We start from the raw sequence: 19,113 nt of genomic DNA on the forward strand, positions 1-19,113 counted from the left end.
AAGGCGTCTTTGTTCCAACACAGAGAAGCAATAGGCATTGTGTTTTGAATCGTCATTAAAACCTAAATTTATTACGAATAAAAACTTAAGTTTATACATACAATGTACGATCATTGTTACTCCAGCGGTCGGTTGGCAAGCGGACGATGTTTCTGAAGCCAGCCATAGCAGGAGCGAGCGAGCGAACAAAAGCGAGCGAGCGAACAAAAGCGAACGCGAGCGAGCGGAAAAAAAGCGGTCGGTTTCCGGTCGGAAAGCAGCGAGCGGTCGGAAAAAAAGCGATAAAAACGGGAGGTTGAGCGGAATGAGTACTGTACTTTTTGGACTTTAGTACAACTTCACTTTTGTTTGATTACCATCGTTTTTAGGTTTATGTGCTGTAAGTTACAGAGCACATACCTAAGTGGCCATCCCTCGGCAAATAATGAAACAAAGGCATTTTCGATGTCGAAATCGTGAAACTCTCCCTTTTTACGCAAACTGAGAAGTTCAAATTACTAAACGAAGTACAGGACGACGAAGATGAAATATCCAAGAACCAACACATACCAAAAATTATATCTCAAATGTGAATATTCGTGGTGTATTTTAAGTCTAACCAGACTAGGAGTATCAATTTCTTAGTACTTTAAATATCCAAACATATTTTAGTATAAGGTAGTAAAAATACCCAAGTTTAAAAGAAATATGATAAAACTGTTTGACTTAATGTGACCACAACCCGAGATACATGAAAATATGAGTTTGACTGTGTATAATTCAGTAAAAAAAAAAAAAATTCTAACCCAGCTGGTGTAATTTTTGAATAGTTGTTCTAAACTAGTTTCTGTAAAAATAAAACAGAACATTTCTTCTTATTTGGATATACAACTAATTAATTTCCAAATATATTCATACAGTAGCAGTTATATAAGGACTATTAGTCAATGAATGCAAAAAAAATGGCTTCTCATGCAACTAATTTTAAATATTCTATTTGTTATGTGAAACAGCTTCAATCAGTATGCATTTATTTTAGTCTGTCACTCAGCCTGGTTAATTAAAGGTACAATGGAATGCTTACCAACAACTGGGTCTTTGAAAATAACCTGAAACTATCCACACACTAAATGTGTTACACACATTAAATCTGGTAACAATAATGTTAAATAAATATGTTTAATACATAATGAGAGATTTTTTGAATAATATGTATCTTCCATTTCTCTTGCCGCTACCTTATTTGCTATATTTAAATCATTGAACGAATAAACTCAGCAAATTTAGATTTTTGTTAACGAGGAAACTCACTACTAACAGCACTACTACATGTATTTTGTGCTTTTGAAGTAATCTTCTTTTGATGCAAGTTCTCAAACGCCATTTGCACATAAAAGTCAGATAAGACGATAGTGACAATCAATGGGGAGGAATTGTTGCCTGGCACAGATATACTAAAAAGTAAAAGAAAACAAGCCATGCATGGCACAGTCTTGGTTATTGAATTTAAGATATATAGTTTAGTTTATAGTAATACTGTATAGCTGGAATATAAACATGTCAGGAATATGATTTTTTAACATTAAATGATTGACATTTGTATCTGATCGTCAAATGAGTATTGAGAGATATTGCTCTGGAACAGCATTAATTAAAACAAAATCAGCCATTTTTAATACATGTATAAGAAATATATAAAATTTGAACATAGTCAGTCAAAGCATGTTAAAACAAAATGGCCACTAGTCAGCCAATCTGAATCCGATCTAAAAAATACAAGTCATGCATGGCACAGTCTCTGTTAGTTACGAAATTTTAGATATATAGTTTTGTTTATAGTAATATTGCTGGAATATAACCAGGAATATGTCAGGAATATGATTTTTTTAACATTAAAATGATTGACATTTGTATCTGATTGTCAAACAAGTATTTGTCCATATTGAGAGATATTGCTCTGGAACAGCTATTAAAATCAGCCATTTTGAATACATGTATATAAATATATATATATAACATGATGTATGACAAATATATAAAATTTGAATATAATCAGTCAAAGCATTAAGAGATATGGCTCTAGAAGCCCATTCATTAAAACAAAATGGCCGCCAGTCAGCCATTTTGAAACCGATCTGAAAAATACAAGTCATTGTCAATGACACGTCCCCGTTCCGTTCATATTTGAGTGACATATACATTCAAAGCAGATCATGACCGAAATGCACCTGCATATGTACAACACATTGTGCTAAATTTGAACAAAATCCATCCATGCATAACTGAGATACGGGTCCGGAATGGTGAAAATGTGCGATTTCAATGCATTTTCGACCTTAAAGCGGCCCCCATTTGGCTATCGTTAATGAGATCATGAAACAAATGCACATACATATTTGTGACATGATGTACCTTGTGTGTGTGAAGTTTGAACTTGATCAATCCAGACATGTCTCGGATACGGATCCAGAACTGAATTCTTTAAAACAAAATGGCCGCCAGTCGGCTATTTCGAACTTGATCCAAAAAAAAAAAGGACGTGCATCAAGGTCCTATTATGTTTAATGTATGTACCAAATTTGAATGAAATCCGTCCATGCATAACTGAGATCTGGGTCCGGAATGGTGAAAATGTGCGATTTCAATGCATTTTCGGCCTTAAAGCGGCCCCCATTTGGCTATCGTTAATGAGATCATGAAACAAATGCACATACAAATTTGTGACATGATGTACCTTGTGTGTGTGAAGTTTGAACTTGATCAATCCAGACATGTCTCAGATACGGATCCTGAACTGAATTCTTTAAAACAAAATGGCCGCCAGTCGGCTACTTCGAACTTGATCCGAAAAAAAAAAGACGTGCATCAAGGTCCTATTATGTTTAATGTAAGTACCAAATTTGAATGAAATCCGTCCATGCATAACTGAGATCCGGGTTCGGAATGGTGAAAATGTGCGATGTCAATGCATTTTCGGCCTTAAAGCGGCCGCCATTTGGCTATCGTTAATGGGATCATGAAACAAATGCACATACATATTTGTGACATGATGTACCTTGTGTGTGTGAAGTTTGAACTTGATCAATCCAGACATGTCTCGGATACGGATCCAGAACTGAATTCTTTAAAACAAAATGGCCGCCAGTCGGCCATTTCGAACTTGATCCGAAAAACAAAATGACGTACATCAAGGTCCTATTATGTTTAATGTATGTACCAAATTTGAATGAAATCCGTCCATGCATAACTGAGATCCGGGTCCGGAATGGTGAAAATGTGCGATTTCAATGCATTTTCGGCCTTAAAGTGGCCGCCATTTGGCTATCGTTAATGAGATCATGAAACAAATGCACATACATATTTGTGACATGATGTACCTTGTGTGTGTGAAGTTTGAACTCGATCAATCCAAGCATGTCTCAGATACGGATCCAGAACTGAATTCTTTAAAACAAAATGGCCGCCAGTCGGCCATTTCGAACCCGATCCAAAAAAAAAATGACGTGCATCAAGGTCCTATTATGTTTAATGTATGTACCAAATTTGAACAAAATCCGTCCATGCATAACTGAGATCCGGGTCCGGAATGGTGAAAATGTGCGATTTTGATGCATTTTCGGCCTTAAAATGGCCGCTATTCGGCTATCGTTAATCGGATCATGAAAAAAATGCATGTGCATATGTCCCATATAATGTGTGATGTATGAGTGAAGTTTGAACTTAATCGGTCCATGCATGTTCGAGATACAGGTGATCACGGACGCACAGACGCACGGACGGACGCACGGACGGACGCACGGACGGACGCACACAGGGCAAAACATAAGTCCCCGTTTTCGGACTGCGTCCGAACGGGGACTAAAAATGAGGTGCATCAGGAACCCGTAATGTCTAATATATGTACCAAGTTTGAACGAAATCCATCCATAAATGCCAGAAATGCTTGATATTTGATGATTTTTTAGTACAAAAATGACATTCAGCCATTTTTAATAGGATCGTCGAACCAATATATTGGCGATCCGCTCCGCTAGGATTGCCCTTATAATCACTTTTGTCGTTTTGTGTGTGTGTGTCTGTGTGTGTACATTTCCAGTATTTTCACGTATGATTTCTTCTGTGATTTTTTTGGCTCGGCCGATTTCGTTCAAACTTGGCAGGTAGGTCACACCTTCACCTTAGTTATTAGGAAAAATGTGAAAAAATTTTTTGGCCCACCATTGCCATAGCAACAGCCAAAAAACTGATTTTTGGATAGCTTCGCGCCAAATGTATCTCCTCCTACAAATTTGGGATAAAACACTTCAGACATAGCTCATTCTACTCAGCTTGAGTGTGGGCACAAAGTTACTATTTGAATTTTTGATATCTATTTTCATTACCGAGAAATTTGACCCCAAAGTTGGGGTAACTTTTCACTAGCAACGGCTTTTAACTCCTCTGTGATTTTTTTGGCTCCACTGGTTTTGTTCGTGCCGTCATTAATTGGAAACAAATCCTGGCCCACCACTGCAATTGCAACATCCAAAAACTGATTTTTGAATACTTTCGCCCCAAATGTATTAGCTCCTACCACTTTTGTACACAGTCAGCTGGCATCGGTGTCGCTGGGTGTATATGATGAAGGGAAGTTGTGCAACCAAATTTGCCGAGTTCGCAGTTTTTCGCCAATAAAAAAATCAAAGAAAGCTTAGAAAGAACTCCCATGTGCTGAGAGTATTGGAAACACATTAAATATAATTCGAAATTACTTAGCTGAAAACTAATTATGCAAATCAGAAAATTGATATGACCAGATTTGAGTGTAAAACTAATGAGGTCTGCGCAATGTAACAGAAAATCTATGTCTCCAAGTTTAATTGAAATGTGATTAGAACCAAAAAATTATGAATTATTATGCTTATTAGGGAATTAATATGAACAGATTTTTACCCCAAACTAATTAGGTTTGTACATTGTCCTAGAGCATCTTTGTACTAAGTTTCATTGAAATGGAATAATTAGTACCGTGAAAACTCCTAAACTTCGACCCCTCTAAAAATTCGACCGCCTATTTATTTGCCGGGTTTCGGTGTTTTATTTACCTCCAAATTTTCGACTCCACTAAAAATTGCTGACTCATTTTTATTCGAAAATTGCGACCAGTTTTAGTTTTCCCCCAAACGAAAAAAAACCCGATGTGAGCGTTCAAACGGGACCTTCCTCGAAGGCATGAATCCGGGTTTCTGATTGACTGAGAGATTTTTATTTTATTGGTAACGAAAATATATTCTAAATAAACGAAGTTTCAAATAAAAACGAACACAAAAATCTCGGCATGCTGCGTTTCTGAATTGTTGATTATTACTGTACTCAGTAGTGATTATAATAATGTACACAAAATAAATTTGTTGAATGGTTATGAAATACAAATAAAAGTCAACTTAGTTTCATCGTAAGCGAATGATTCCGGTCTCGTATAAACGTTTGATGCTGTGGGATATCCGCCATGTTCTCTTAGGTCAAATAGGTCAAATCGCTAATTAACCAATCAAAAAGCTGGATGATGCCAACGTGTTCAAATTACCATAGCTTATTTAAATATGTTAATGTTATTGAACGCAATGCGGAAGAGATTGATGTTGTAGTACGATATTTTGGCTTGGATTTTGATGCGAAAACGGCATGATTTTTTTTAAATAAATAAATTAGTTGTTTTTAAAAAATAAACTGGTCATCTGAAGAATAATTTAACATTGTTCACAGTGATAACAGCTCATTCTCGAAAGGAAGCTTACCCGCTCACGCTAGTCACGATAAAAATCATACACGTGTACTCTTGAATAGACAGACGTCAATGAATACGGTAAAACTTACTCTATTTTAGCCGGCAGGATTGATTGAAATGTCCGAAAAATGACGCCAAAATACACCTTAAAAGTCCCATTTTATTTTCTTAAATCCCATTTTATTTTTTAATCCAAGGGCGAATTTACGGCAGAATTTGGTCCCTCAAATAAGGGACACGTGAGCTTTGATTCTAACCGGATACATTGCACTGGGTCGGGGAGATAGTTTGCTAAACTTCCATGTATCTTTTGTCCAATGGGTACCTGTACTTCGAACATTCGCAAGTTTTCCTAGGTAGTGCGAGACAGCTTTGTCTTTTGACCTATTAGTTTTGTGCTGACCTCTTCTCCGCGTCTTGATGTTTTGTTTTGCTTGTCATAATACTCACTGATTGATGACTTTGTTTAGATTTTGAGTTACAACTCGGCCACGACCTTTGCTTTTACCGTGAAACATGAGGAAGTTTACGTCAATTGACGGACATTGCATTTTTTTAAAAAATAATGAAGCACACTGTCTATCATCCCCATTTTTTCATTTGCTGATTTCTATTCTGAAAAATTCGACCGTCCGAAAATGCACCTTAATTTTGACTCTAAAAACACGTCACATTTCTAACACCAATTATTTAAAACCGGTCGAAATTTTGGAGTTTTTACGGTACTTTAGATATCAGTGTGAAAGCTTAAAATTGGTTAATTATGCAAATTAGGTAATTAATATGTACAGATTTTAACCCACAATTATTCAGGTCTGTCTATTGTCCTACAGCATCCATGTACATTCATTGATATGTGATGTATAGTACCTGAGATATCAGTGTGAAAGTTGGTTAATTATGCAAATTAGGTGATTAATATGCACAAATATTTACCGGAAACTAATTGGGTCTGCATAATTCTAGATTCATTGAAATGTGATGATTAGTACTTTAGATATCAGTAGAAAAGCTGAAAATTAATTATGCAAATTAGGTAATTAATATGCACAATTATTTACCCTAAAACTAATCAGGTCTCTGCATAGTCCTAAAGGATCTATGTACCAAGTTTCATTGAAATGCGATGATTAGTACTTGAGATACCCGTGGAAAAGCTGAAAATTAACTAATTATGCAAATTAGGTGATTAATATGCACAAATATTTATCGAAAACAATCAATCTCTGCATAGTCCTTGAGTATGTAAGTACCAAGTTTCATTGAAATGTAATGCTAACTACTTATATCAAATGCTGAAAATTAATTAATTATGCAAATTAGGTAAATAATATGTACTGATATTACCATAAAAACTATCAGGTCTGTGCAGTGTCGTATGACATCTATGTACCAAGTTTCATTGAAATGTGATGATTAGTACTTGAGATATCAGTGGAAAAACCGAAAATTGACTAATCATTATGCAAATTAGGTAATTAGTATCCACGGATTATTACCAAAAACTAATCAAAACCTAGCATTAGTTCAGAGCATCTATGTACCAAGTTTCATCAAAATCCAATGAGTGGTTGTTTAGATATCAGTGGAACAGTCATGGAACCACTAAAAAATAGCTAATTATCATGCAAATTATGTAATTAATATGCACGGATTTTTACCAAAAATTAATCAAATCTGCGCATATGTTCAGAGCATCTATGTACCAAGTTTCATCAAAATCCAATGAGTGGTTCTTTAGATATCAGTGGAACAGTCATAGAACAGCTAAAAATTAGCTAATTATCATGCAAATTAGGTAATTAACGAGCATGGATTTTTACCAAAACCTAATCAAATCTGCGCATTGGCCCAGAGCATCTATGCACCAAGTTTCATCAAAAACCGATGTATGGTTCTTGAGATAGCAGTGGAACAGTCGGACACACATACACACATACACACACACATACACACATACACACATACACACATACACACATACGGACACACTAACTGCAAAGACTCCCATTTTCTGCTTCGCACATGGGAGTCAATAAGGACAACAACTCACGGTTTTTCAGCATTTTTGTAATAAAGACATTATTCTCTATCAATAATCCACCCAAAACAGGAACATTTCTACTAATTCTTGTGTTTTTTCGACGTTTTTCGAAAAACCTGCGATTAGGCTGCGAAAGTAGAACATTCCGGAGGGGGCGAAACGGAAGAGCCAAATTTAACGCGTAAAAATAGAACGCGTATTTTGACCTCTATGCGGTCGTTGCCAAAGAGCCCTGCATCCATCGCCTTGCGATGCTCTATCGTTTCACCAGTTGCGTTTTTTTGACTAAAATTTGGGCAGTACTGTCAGTCACGAAAATTGATGAATAAATTAATACACATAAAATATGAATCACGGGCTAATTCAATGGTCACTGAACACTCCACTACTAAACAATATGTGACAAGATAGTAGCGTACTGTATATTTGACCCAAATTTTACAAGCGTGGTACAGTTTTTTGCGCGTGTCCTTAATAACGCACACAAAGGATTGTGGAACAGAGTCCTTTATTTGCTGGCATTCTTGACTTTTGACTGCAGTTCTTTTTTATATTTTAGAGTAAATTCTTCTGATATGCTCTTAGGTTGCTTAATATCCGTCTGAAATTCTGGACTGTGGTCATCTTTTCCAATTATGAGTCGTATGTTTAAATAACTCACCGTAACTAGTGTTTTGCATTATGAAGTATATTATTATGAAGATCAACACACTGTACTTGAGGTAAATATTTACCATTTCGTTATTTCGCTTTCCAGCATTTACAGGAAACGCTTCATTCATCTAGAAAATTACTATGGAAATAATAAATGTAACAGCAGAATACGTCCTAGCACAGTCATTCTACACGTAGAGTGACTGTGGTTCTAGTAATAAACTAAGTGACTTCTAAAGACTGAATGGTGTTTGCGAACTTTGTATTAGTTATAAACCGACATTATCTTCACGTTTATGTCACCATGGAAACAGTCAAAAACATATTGCTTGTTTTTGAGTGGAGCGGATCGCCAACCAGCCTACCGGCTTGTCTGTATATCTATGACATGATATATAATGAATATTTCGAATTTGAACATAATCAGTCACAGCAAGTCAGAGATATGGCACTAGAACCACATTTATTAAAACAAAATGACTGCCAGTAGGCCATTTTAAATCTGATCTGAAAAAAAAATTATGTGCATCAAGGTCCCATAATGTCCAACGTATATACCAAGTTTGAACGAAATCCATCTGTAAACAGCCGAGAAATGCTTGATTTTGATAATTTTTAGAACAAAAATGGCCGGCATTCTGCCATTTTCAATCAGATCGTGAAACAAATTGATGTACATAAGTATAATATCACGTATGATATATGTGTTAAGTTTGATTGTGCTTGGTCTGGGCATTTCTAAGATACGCACGCACAGACACACGGAAGCACGGAGGTCAAAACATAAGTCCCGGGGACTAAAAAATATTGTCAGGGGCCATGATGCAGGTTATTTGTCCTAGCTCAATTGAGAATGTGTGTAAATAGTCAAGTATATTACACAGCATTTCCAATCTAGTAATAGATGAAGACAAGTGTCTGTTCACTTAAAATGGGATTAGTAAAAAACCAAAGCAATCACCACAAATGATCACCTTAATCCAAGCTTAATTAAATGCTCCTACCTTTTTAGCATATCCGTCATTTACAGGTGATATAATACCTCCAATCACCAGATATTTACCACTCTTTTGAAGATAATCTTTTGCAATCTCTGTGATAAAAAAAAACTTCACTTAAAACACCACAATTGCACAAACAATCATAAATTTCATATTCAGCAATATGCTGATGAGTTAGTATTTACCTGAGAAAACACACAAATAGATGAGTGAGATTGAACAAGATTCAGCTCAATGATAGACAAACTGAATTTTGCCTCTTCCAAATTTGAAAGATTTCTAATCCAGTGACAGCAGCATGCTAACTCAGAGAAAAAAAGTTCCCAGTTTTGAAACATGTTGTTCGTGTCAAAGTATTTACCTCCAGGTCAAATATATAAAATGAATGTGAATATATCCATCGACAGAACCATGTCTCAAATTAATTCAATTGACTCTAGTTGCTTAACAACGGTAATATAGTTGGAATATAAACATGTCAGGAATACGATTATGATTTTTTAACATTAAAATGATTGACATTTTCTCATTTTTGCTATATCAATGAATATCTTAATGTGTCGTAATATCTATCATATTTTATAATTTTCATCAAGAATAATATTACTGGCTTTTCTACTCAGTATCGAAACTTGATATATGATTTAGGAGGCATCAATCAATCAAGAAAGACATAGAAATATGGTTAACCTTAATGCAGTCCCTAGGTATTTGATGCCATGTTTAAGTTCTTGGACTGAGGCTCCATGAGGAGTTTTCAAGTCTTACTGAGATACGGGGTACTTTCTGATCAGGAATAATACAGATGCAATATCAAACATGAGCAAATTTGACACATTAATACATAATTATTACTCGTAACATAACATATTTTCTACCAACTAATTTAGCCATAAAATTATTAGTGATTCAAGTAAACATTACTAAGCACAAGAGGACCTTACAAATAGAGACATGCTATAAATTAAAACAACACTTATTTTTAGGAGACAATTAAATGTTAAAAGTATTGCTATAAAATTTGGTTAAACAAACTTTACAATACCAATTACATAAATTAATATTATTAATTCTGTTAATATCTAATTAAAATTCAAATGAAGCTTGTCTTCTACAGTAGATCTTAAATATGGACAATACATAGAAGTATAGTACTTTGAAAAGTAATGATTTAAATATTAAAATAATATCAGAATCATAATTATCAATACTCAAAGTACAAGAAAGAAAGAAATAAAGAAAGAAATATGATGACCACTTTAGAATAAGTAACCATTTATTAGTAATAGTAATAATCCAAAACACCAGAATTAAAAAACTAACATTAAGAACATGTTGAGAACATTACTTCATGGATTGTATAAAATATAGAATTCACAAACTAACAAGCCATGCATGGCACACTCTCTCTGTTAGTTATTAAATTTAAGATATATAGTTTTGTTTATAGTAATATAACAATAATTAAATGATTGATGATCTTGTATCTGATTGTCAAACGAGTACTCTCATGTCCCAAATAAACGTACGTTTATTTTTACCTCAGAAAAATTCCACCGGTACATTCTTAGTTGGGACGATAAGTTTCTTGATTTTAAAAAGAAAATCATGCCCCCCCCCCCCCCCCATGGAAAACAAAGCCAAAGGATCGCACTAAAACATCGGTAAATTTCTTTTGTTTTGCTTTTATCATTAAGTCGCTGAACTGTCATTAACATATTTAAATGCACAGTTTCAAGTCATGAATGTGCTCGAACAAACATGGCGGATATCGGATCGGATCAAGCGTTTACATGTGACCGAAATCATTCGCTTACAATGAAACAGAGTTGAATTTTACTTGAATTTCATAGCAATTCAACGAATTTATTTTTTGCACATTATTATAATCACTACTTCGAAAACAAGTACCCGGTACGTTTTTCACTTGTGAAATGCAGCATGACCGGATTGTGCTACTAAGCAATGTGTTTGTTTTTATTCAAAACTTCTTTTAGAATATACTTTTTGTTACCAACAAAATATAAAAAAAAAATATTTTTTGTTGTCATATGAACAGTTTTTTTGATTGACTGTAATTTTCCAACATTTTGTGATGCCCATTGTAGAACCAAATTAAGGCCTTTCACTCCTCCTTGACGACTAATAAAAGATTACACGGTATCTTGCTTTTCGCCAGCCACGAAGGTCACACTAGACGAACTTGATTGATACTGCCAACCATCTCGTGCATTTTTATTGACGCATGGCTGCATGCAAATCGAGAAAAGTATTGTCTTTGCAACAATTTTGCAGAATACATCACCATTGTACCATGATTATAATTATACCGTACTCGACCGCGTTAGCGCCCATGCCCGGGCAAGCGCCCACTCCCCACTTTTGCGCAATTTTTATATTTGGGGTCACATTCGGCAAAGCGCCCACTCCTTCAAAATGCAACTAATTTAAAACTTGGTCTTGCGTAACAAATCTTGGTAATCGTTTTTATATGATACAGCGTGGATATTGACCGCTGTGAACATGTTGTGAATGCGTAGAACACAGTAACCGTGCATAAACTACGCATCGACAATGACTTGTTAATACAAGTAAAATGCGGTAAATATTTCACGCCATATTCAGTTACTAGTTTTTTTTGAAAAACCATGTCGTTTATTTGCTGAAATCAATTCCAAAAGATCTTACTTCGACATCGATAATTCACTTTCGCATTGTGTTACCAGAAAGTCTTAATAACCAACTTGACCCATTAGATCAAAGGACGCTGCTGTAGGTCAAATCTGCAAATGCATCATGGCGGAAAGTGATTTTCATCGCGAGTTTGCGTATGATCCAACACCTTCGTCAGTGGAGATAATATGACAATTTTGACTTTGATTGTGTTCCAACAGACTCAAATGTTTTTAATTTCGTAAATTCTGGTGATACGTAATTAATATTATAATAAAATGTGCATATTTTTTGTGATCATTTCTGTTTCTTCATTGTGAAAATCAATGACGACTCAACTAATTTCGTAATTTGATTTTCCCTCAAAGACGTAATCTGTCACTTGATGAATAACAATTTTCATTTGCACTCTTTTTCGAGGGGGGTGCTCGGGTAAGCGCCCACCCCTAAAAAATCATGATTTTTTGAGTTGAGGCCCCTGGGCGCTAACGCGGTCTAGTACGGTAATATTTATTCAACACTTAGACAAACTACAGTGAGTTGTACTATGGTCGTATAAAAATAAAATAAAATAAACTACATTAAGATACAGTAAAGTTAACCAATTAAACAGAATGCTAAATAAAGCTACATAATATAGCAAACACACAATGAATCACAATAAACTTGTATGGTACAATACAATACAATACATTAGCTACTATTGCTAAGGAGTGGAAAATCATATTAAAGTCATAACTATGGTGGGAAGAATATTTTTAATTTTGGTAGAGCGGCTCATATCTCATTTGCATACAAGTTTTTGTATGTATTGTGCATTTTCCCAGCCAGGCTGACTCAGGTAGTGAATGGTTTGCTATTTCATTAAATCTTGCGGCCTTTCAAACAGAGATATGAAGTATATTGCTAGAAATGCATCATTTATCTTCCTAATTACAAGGGACAGTGAAAAGTTTGCATATACACCTATAAGAGCACATTTTAGAAGCAAGAAAACAATTTATCTGTCATTTTGAAAATTTTTCGGGGGGGGTATATTTATTAGATTTTGAAGATTTTTTCAGGGGGGTATGTTTATTTGGGACATGAGAGTATATGTCCATATTGAGAGATATTGCCCTGGAACAGCATTAATTTAAACAAAAATGGCCATTTGAATACTACTGTATATCTATAACATAATGTATAATGAATATAATTTGAACATAATCAGTCAAAAAGCATGTCAGAGAAGATATGAACCACATTCATTAAAACAAAATGGCCGTCATTCATTTTCAGCACAAAAATGGCAGCCATCCGGCCATTTTAAATCAGATAGTCAAACAACTATATTTGCACATCTATGACATGATCTATAATGAATATTTCAAATTTGAACATAATCAGTCAAAGCATGGCAGAGATAAGGCACTAGAACTGAATTCATTAAAAACAAAATGGCTGCCAGTCGACCATTTTAAACTGATCTGAAAAACAAAATGATGTGCATCAATGTCCCATAATGTCCAACGTATGCACCAAGTTTAAACAAAATTTTGATGATTTTTCAGCACAAATATGGCCTTGAGCACAAATTCAGCCATCAGATCGAGAAACAAATTGATGCGCATATGTATAATATTATGTATGATGTATATTTGAATGTAATCAGTCCAGGCATGTCTAAGATATAGGTCCGGACCCACACACTGAGGTCAAACCATAAGTCCCTGTTTTCAGACTGCGTCCAAACGAGGACTAAAAATAATCAATGTCATGGAAAATCAAACAAAGCTTAGAAAGAACTCCTGTGTGCTGAGGGAATAGGGATCATTATGTACTATTCGAGAATATTTGAAAATGATAAACAAATTATGAATAATCTACTAAATAAGGAGTCACCAGTAGTCATCTACACACATAGACATCGTATACCTACAATAAGCCTACTTAAAAATATGCATAAAAAGTCTACACAAAATTGAAACATTAAAAAGAAAACTGAAATAATTTATAAAACATTGGGGAAAATGAAATGCAACGAAAATAGTAAACAAATAAATGCCAAAAATAAACTTATAGGGCATTTAAAAATATTTTAGAAATTTAGTTAACACGGAAAATGAAAAGTAGCAAGAAAAACTATGTAAATTTCTGACAAACAATCACAATCTAAAATTCAATCCACTATCTTAATAATAATATGTATGTCAATAAATATTATATTTATTTATTTTTAGTTACGTATATTATAAGGAAGGCATCACAATCTTTAGAGTCCCTTTGATTGGTTTGTATATCCCGAGAATCGACATGGTAAAATTACAACCATCATACAGCTCAGTACCATAACAAATGTTAATAATTTACGGCAGACTTCTTGGTACATAAAATTCAAAGTAGCATGTTTTTTTTTACCAGGCAGGAGATGCCGGTCAGCGTGGCGTTGCCCCAGTGGTTTCCACTGTGCATCCAGTAGTTAATGCCGACATCACGGTCTATACATTCCACATGAAGCATGGTATTCAGCTTAACCATATTTTCTTTTTTGCTCCATGGCTTAACTTAATAGGAACAGTAACTTGAGCAATAAATGTGCCTTCCAATTTGAGGGATATCGTGCCGTGTAATATTCAATGAAAAAAATAGTGAAACACGAGGCCCACGCCAGGGGCCTACATAAGGTGTTGCAATAGTGTTTCTTTGCTAAAGTAAACTAGGATATATTAGAGCCAATAAATTTGTAATTTCCGACAAAAAGGGCCGGGAAAAAATACCCATCATAACAAATCACCGTCATAACAAATCACCGTGTTGAGGGGCGGTGAACAAATGAGACAGCGATTTTCAAATTGTTTTGGTAATCATCGCATGTCGATTCATTTCATTTGTACAGGGTACTCTTGACACAAAAATAAGGTAAACCAGCCTACTTAGTGCTAATGATTTTGTGATTTCCCATACGAAGAACGTTCTCAGAAATAATCCGACATGCTGATCAGCTCACCAACAATCGGCCGGGCACCAAAATTTGATCACAGCTGTCACAGTAAATTCGGTATGTTTTACGAGTTTTTTTTTCCTTCAAACCCCAACATATATTTACACATGTAGGCGAATTTTGTCAGCTCTGTGTAAATAGATATTTTTACTGGGAATGTGCCCCATTTTACGTATGACGAGAAGCCCTTACACAACGCAGTAGTCATCATCTACACACATAGACATCATATGCCTACTGATCGACTTGATAGCGTCGCAATTTGGGGAGGATGGGGGTGAAAGTGCACCATGCAAGTTTCCAAATGTGTATATATGTAATTCATAATGGAAAAGAAGTGCAATACAATGTTGGTAAGCGATACAAAGGAAATATCTCCTTACGGCAGCGACTTGATACAATGACATGGATGCTGGAGGTCACCATATTTGTTTTCGCATTCAATAATACGGTGATAAATCAGGATTCACAAGTACAATGAATTTTTGACAATGAGGAATCTCACATTCATTATTTTCTTTACTGGGCCCACAAAGGGTTCAAAGTACTGTGGCTTGAATGAAATTGTACACCACACGTGAATATAAACTAGCTTCCACGGACGGTAATTCGTTTCACAGTCATTGAGGTTACTTAATTATTCATTTATTTATTTATACAATAAAAAAATCATACATGTAATTTCTTAGACCTTTTGGGCAGAATAAAAATTAAAAAAAAATAATAAAAAAAATATATAAAAAATGCTAAATTTTAATTAAAATGTAAAATAAAACAAGGAATTGCAGCAGCCAATCATGAGTTACTTTTTTACCAAGTTACATAAAAATTGTTTTAATGCTTCTTGAGATATAACTGAAATAGCTTAAAATTCACATATTATTATGCAGATGAGCTCATTAATATGTATGGTGTCAACCAAAAACTAATCAATTCTGTGCATTGCTCCAGACAAGCTATATACCAAGTTTCATTGAAATTCGAACAGTGGTTCTTGAGATATCGATGGAACAGACACACACACACACACAGACAGACACACAGACAGACACACTAACTGCAAAGACTCCCTTTTTGTGCTTCGCACACGCGAGTCAAAAATTCATAACTATGAAATCATTGCTTTAATAAAAATAATGAAAGGTTTCTGGTGAATTAAATTTTCACATGTGACATAAGAGGTTCCTTAGTCCCATAGTTTAGAGACAAAATTATGACTAACCTGTCTCTAATTGCAACAGAAAATCTGTTTATGGTAACATGTCACAAATACCCTCTTATTAAACTAGGGGAAAATTGTTAAACTAAAATCATGGGGTACGTAGACATCCATGTACTTGCACCAAAGACAATAACTTATGTTTATTATTTTTTGTTCAACAAAAATATTTTTATAATTTCCTCCAGAAGATACAATATGGTATTTTCTGAGTATTTTTTGTGGACAACTCAGTTAATTGTATGTGGACAACTCAGTTAATTGTATGTGGACAATTCAGTTAATTGTATGTGGACAATTCAGTTATTTGTATGTGGACAACTCAGTTAATTGTATGTGGACAACTCAGTTAATTGTATGTGGACAACTCAGTTAATTTTATATGGACAACTGAGTTAATTTTATATGGACAACTCAGTTAATTGTATGTGGACAACTCAGTTAATTGTATGTGGACAACTCAGTTAATTGTATGTGGACAACTCAGTTAATTGTATGTGGACAACTCAGTTAATTTTATATGGACAATTCAGTTAATTGTATGTGGACAACTCAGTTAATTTTATATGGACAATTCAGTTAATTGTATGTGGACAACTCAGTTAATTGTATGTGGACAACTCAGTTAATTGTATGTGGACAACTCAGTTAATTTTATATGGACAACTGAGTTAATTGTATGTGGACAACTGAGTTAATTTTATATGCACAACTCAGTTAATTGCATGTGGACAACTCAATTAATTGTATGTGAACAACTGAGTTAATTTTATATGAACAACTGAGTTAATTTTATATGGACAACTCAGTTAATTTTATATGGACAACTCAGTTAATTGTATGTGGACAACTCAGTTAATTGTATGTGGACAACTCAGTTAATTGTATGTGGACAACTCAGTTAATTGTATGTGGACAACTGAGTTAATTTTATATGGACAACTCAGTTAATTGTATGTGGACAACTCAGTTAATTGTATGTGGACAACTCAGTTAATTGTATGTGGACAACTCAATTAATTGTATGTGAACAACTGAGTTAATTTTATGTGGACAACTCAGTTAATTGTATGTGGACAACTCAGTTAATTGTATGTGGACAACTCAGTTAATTGTATGTGGACAACTCAGTTAATTGTATGTGAACAACTCAGTTAATTCTATATGGACAACTCAGTTAATTTTATATGGACAACTCAGTTAATTGTATGTGGACAACTCAGTTAATTGTATGTGGACAACTGAGTTATTTTTATGTGGACAACTCAATTGTATGTGAACAACTCAGTTAATTTTATATGGACAACTCAGTTAATTTTATATGGACAACTCAGTTAATTTTATATGGACAACTCAGTTAATTTTATATGGACAACTCAGTTAATTTTATATGGACAACTCAGTTAATTGTATGTGGACAACTCAGTTAATTGTATGTGGACAACTGAGTTATTTTTATGTGGACAACTCAATTGTATGTGAACAACTGAGTTAATTTTATATGGACGACTCAGTTAATTTTATATTGACAACTGAGTTAATTGTATGTGGACAACTCAGTTAATTGTATGTGGACAACTCAGTTAATTGTATGTGGACAACTGAGTTAATTTTATGTGGACAATTGAATTCATTTTATATGGACAACAAAGTTAATTTTATGTGGACAACTGAGTGCACAGTGATCTCACATCCATATCATTTTTATATTCAAAACAAAACATTTACTTCATGACTGAAACCCTTACAATAGACTTCTGGAATTGAACAGTTAAAAAGACTCTGGTCATATTAATTATAGCTGACCAGACTACATATATTTAATATTCTCCTCAGCAGCTGATCAGACTCAAGCCGAAATAAAATGATTACACAATGTCCACATATATTTGAAATTCTCCCCCAGTAGCTGACTAGACAAGAGTCAAACCCACATAATTACACAGTGTCAACATATATTTAATATTCTTGTAATACATTGAAACTTTATAATATACAATAATATAGACAGTCGTGGAGAGACCAGGAATTGCATAAATCAATGCGCAGGTTATCACCTCTACATCAATTCCTGCCAAAACAAATTTAACCAGGCTCTCGATATTATTTTTCTGGAAAACGCGGCCGTGGCTCAACCATCAATCACACGACACACGGCTAACCAGCAACCACTTCCAATACTTTTTACATTGGCTGAGAATAGACACAGACAGTCTATAGATGCGGTGGAATTGCTAAATCCGAAATTGGTTATCCACTCCATGCCAGTTACAGGCCGATGGATCGAGTCACGTCAGTCGACTACACTCAACTTAACCATACGTGCAATGAATGAATGAATGACTCTGTGATCAGTGATTCAAACTTGTAACACATTTGTGTCACACAATATTTTTCGACAGATTTCAACAAGGATATCAGTAAACTTGAACAAAAATAAACTGAGTTAGAGCAATGAATGAATGAAACTTACCAAACATTCGAAGATGCATGTTTGTTATTGGATTGAAAGATCCGCACGCCAGCAACACAATCCTTGCTGGCGACGCCATATTTCGTTTCTCACTTCTGCTACAATATTATTTCTTTTTGCTCCTCGTCGCTAAATATTAAAGGTAGCGTGAGCTTTTAAAATTCTTCACGACAGCTTTTAAAATTCTCGACGCCAAATATCTGTTTACGACAAATTCACGTAAGCATCACTATGTCATTGAAGCTGCCTAGAAACTAAACGTAATCCTCCAAGTCGAGATGTCTGCGATGTACATCTAGAAAAGTAATAAGAAACAAACA

The 19,113-nt window shown here is 34.6% G+C and overlaps 1 protein-coding gene across 2 annotated transcripts in view; it reads right to left on the reverse strand.

Moving 5' to 3' along the window:
• Positions 1-19,094, reverse strand: part of LOC102805619 (nicotinamide/nicotinic acid mononucleotide adenylyltransferase 1-like) — a 77,213-nt gene extending 58,119 nt beyond the window's left edge. For both annotated transcript variants that reach the window (XM_085504137.1, XM_085504136.1), the window contains exons 1-2: positions 18,794-19,094; positions 9,449-9,537 (exon numbers count right to left, since the gene is read on the reverse strand). In XM_085504137.1, the coding sequence (XP_085360263.1) occupies positions 9,449-9,537; positions 18,794-18,872 (168 nt within the window). In that variant the 5' untranslated portion in view covers positions 18,873-19,094. The remainder of the gene's footprint in view (positions 1-9,448; positions 9,538-18,793) is intronic.
• Between the last annotated feature and the right edge of the window lie 19 nt (positions 19,095-19,113).

Source organism: Saccoglossus kowalevskii, chromosome 10 (assembly GCF_978046115.1).
Source record: "Saccoglossus kowalevskii chromosome 10, keSacKowa6.1, whole genome shotgun sequence".
Lineage (NCBI taxonomy): Eukaryota > Metazoa > Hemichordata > Enteropneusta > Harrimaniidae > Saccoglossus > Saccoglossus kowalevskii.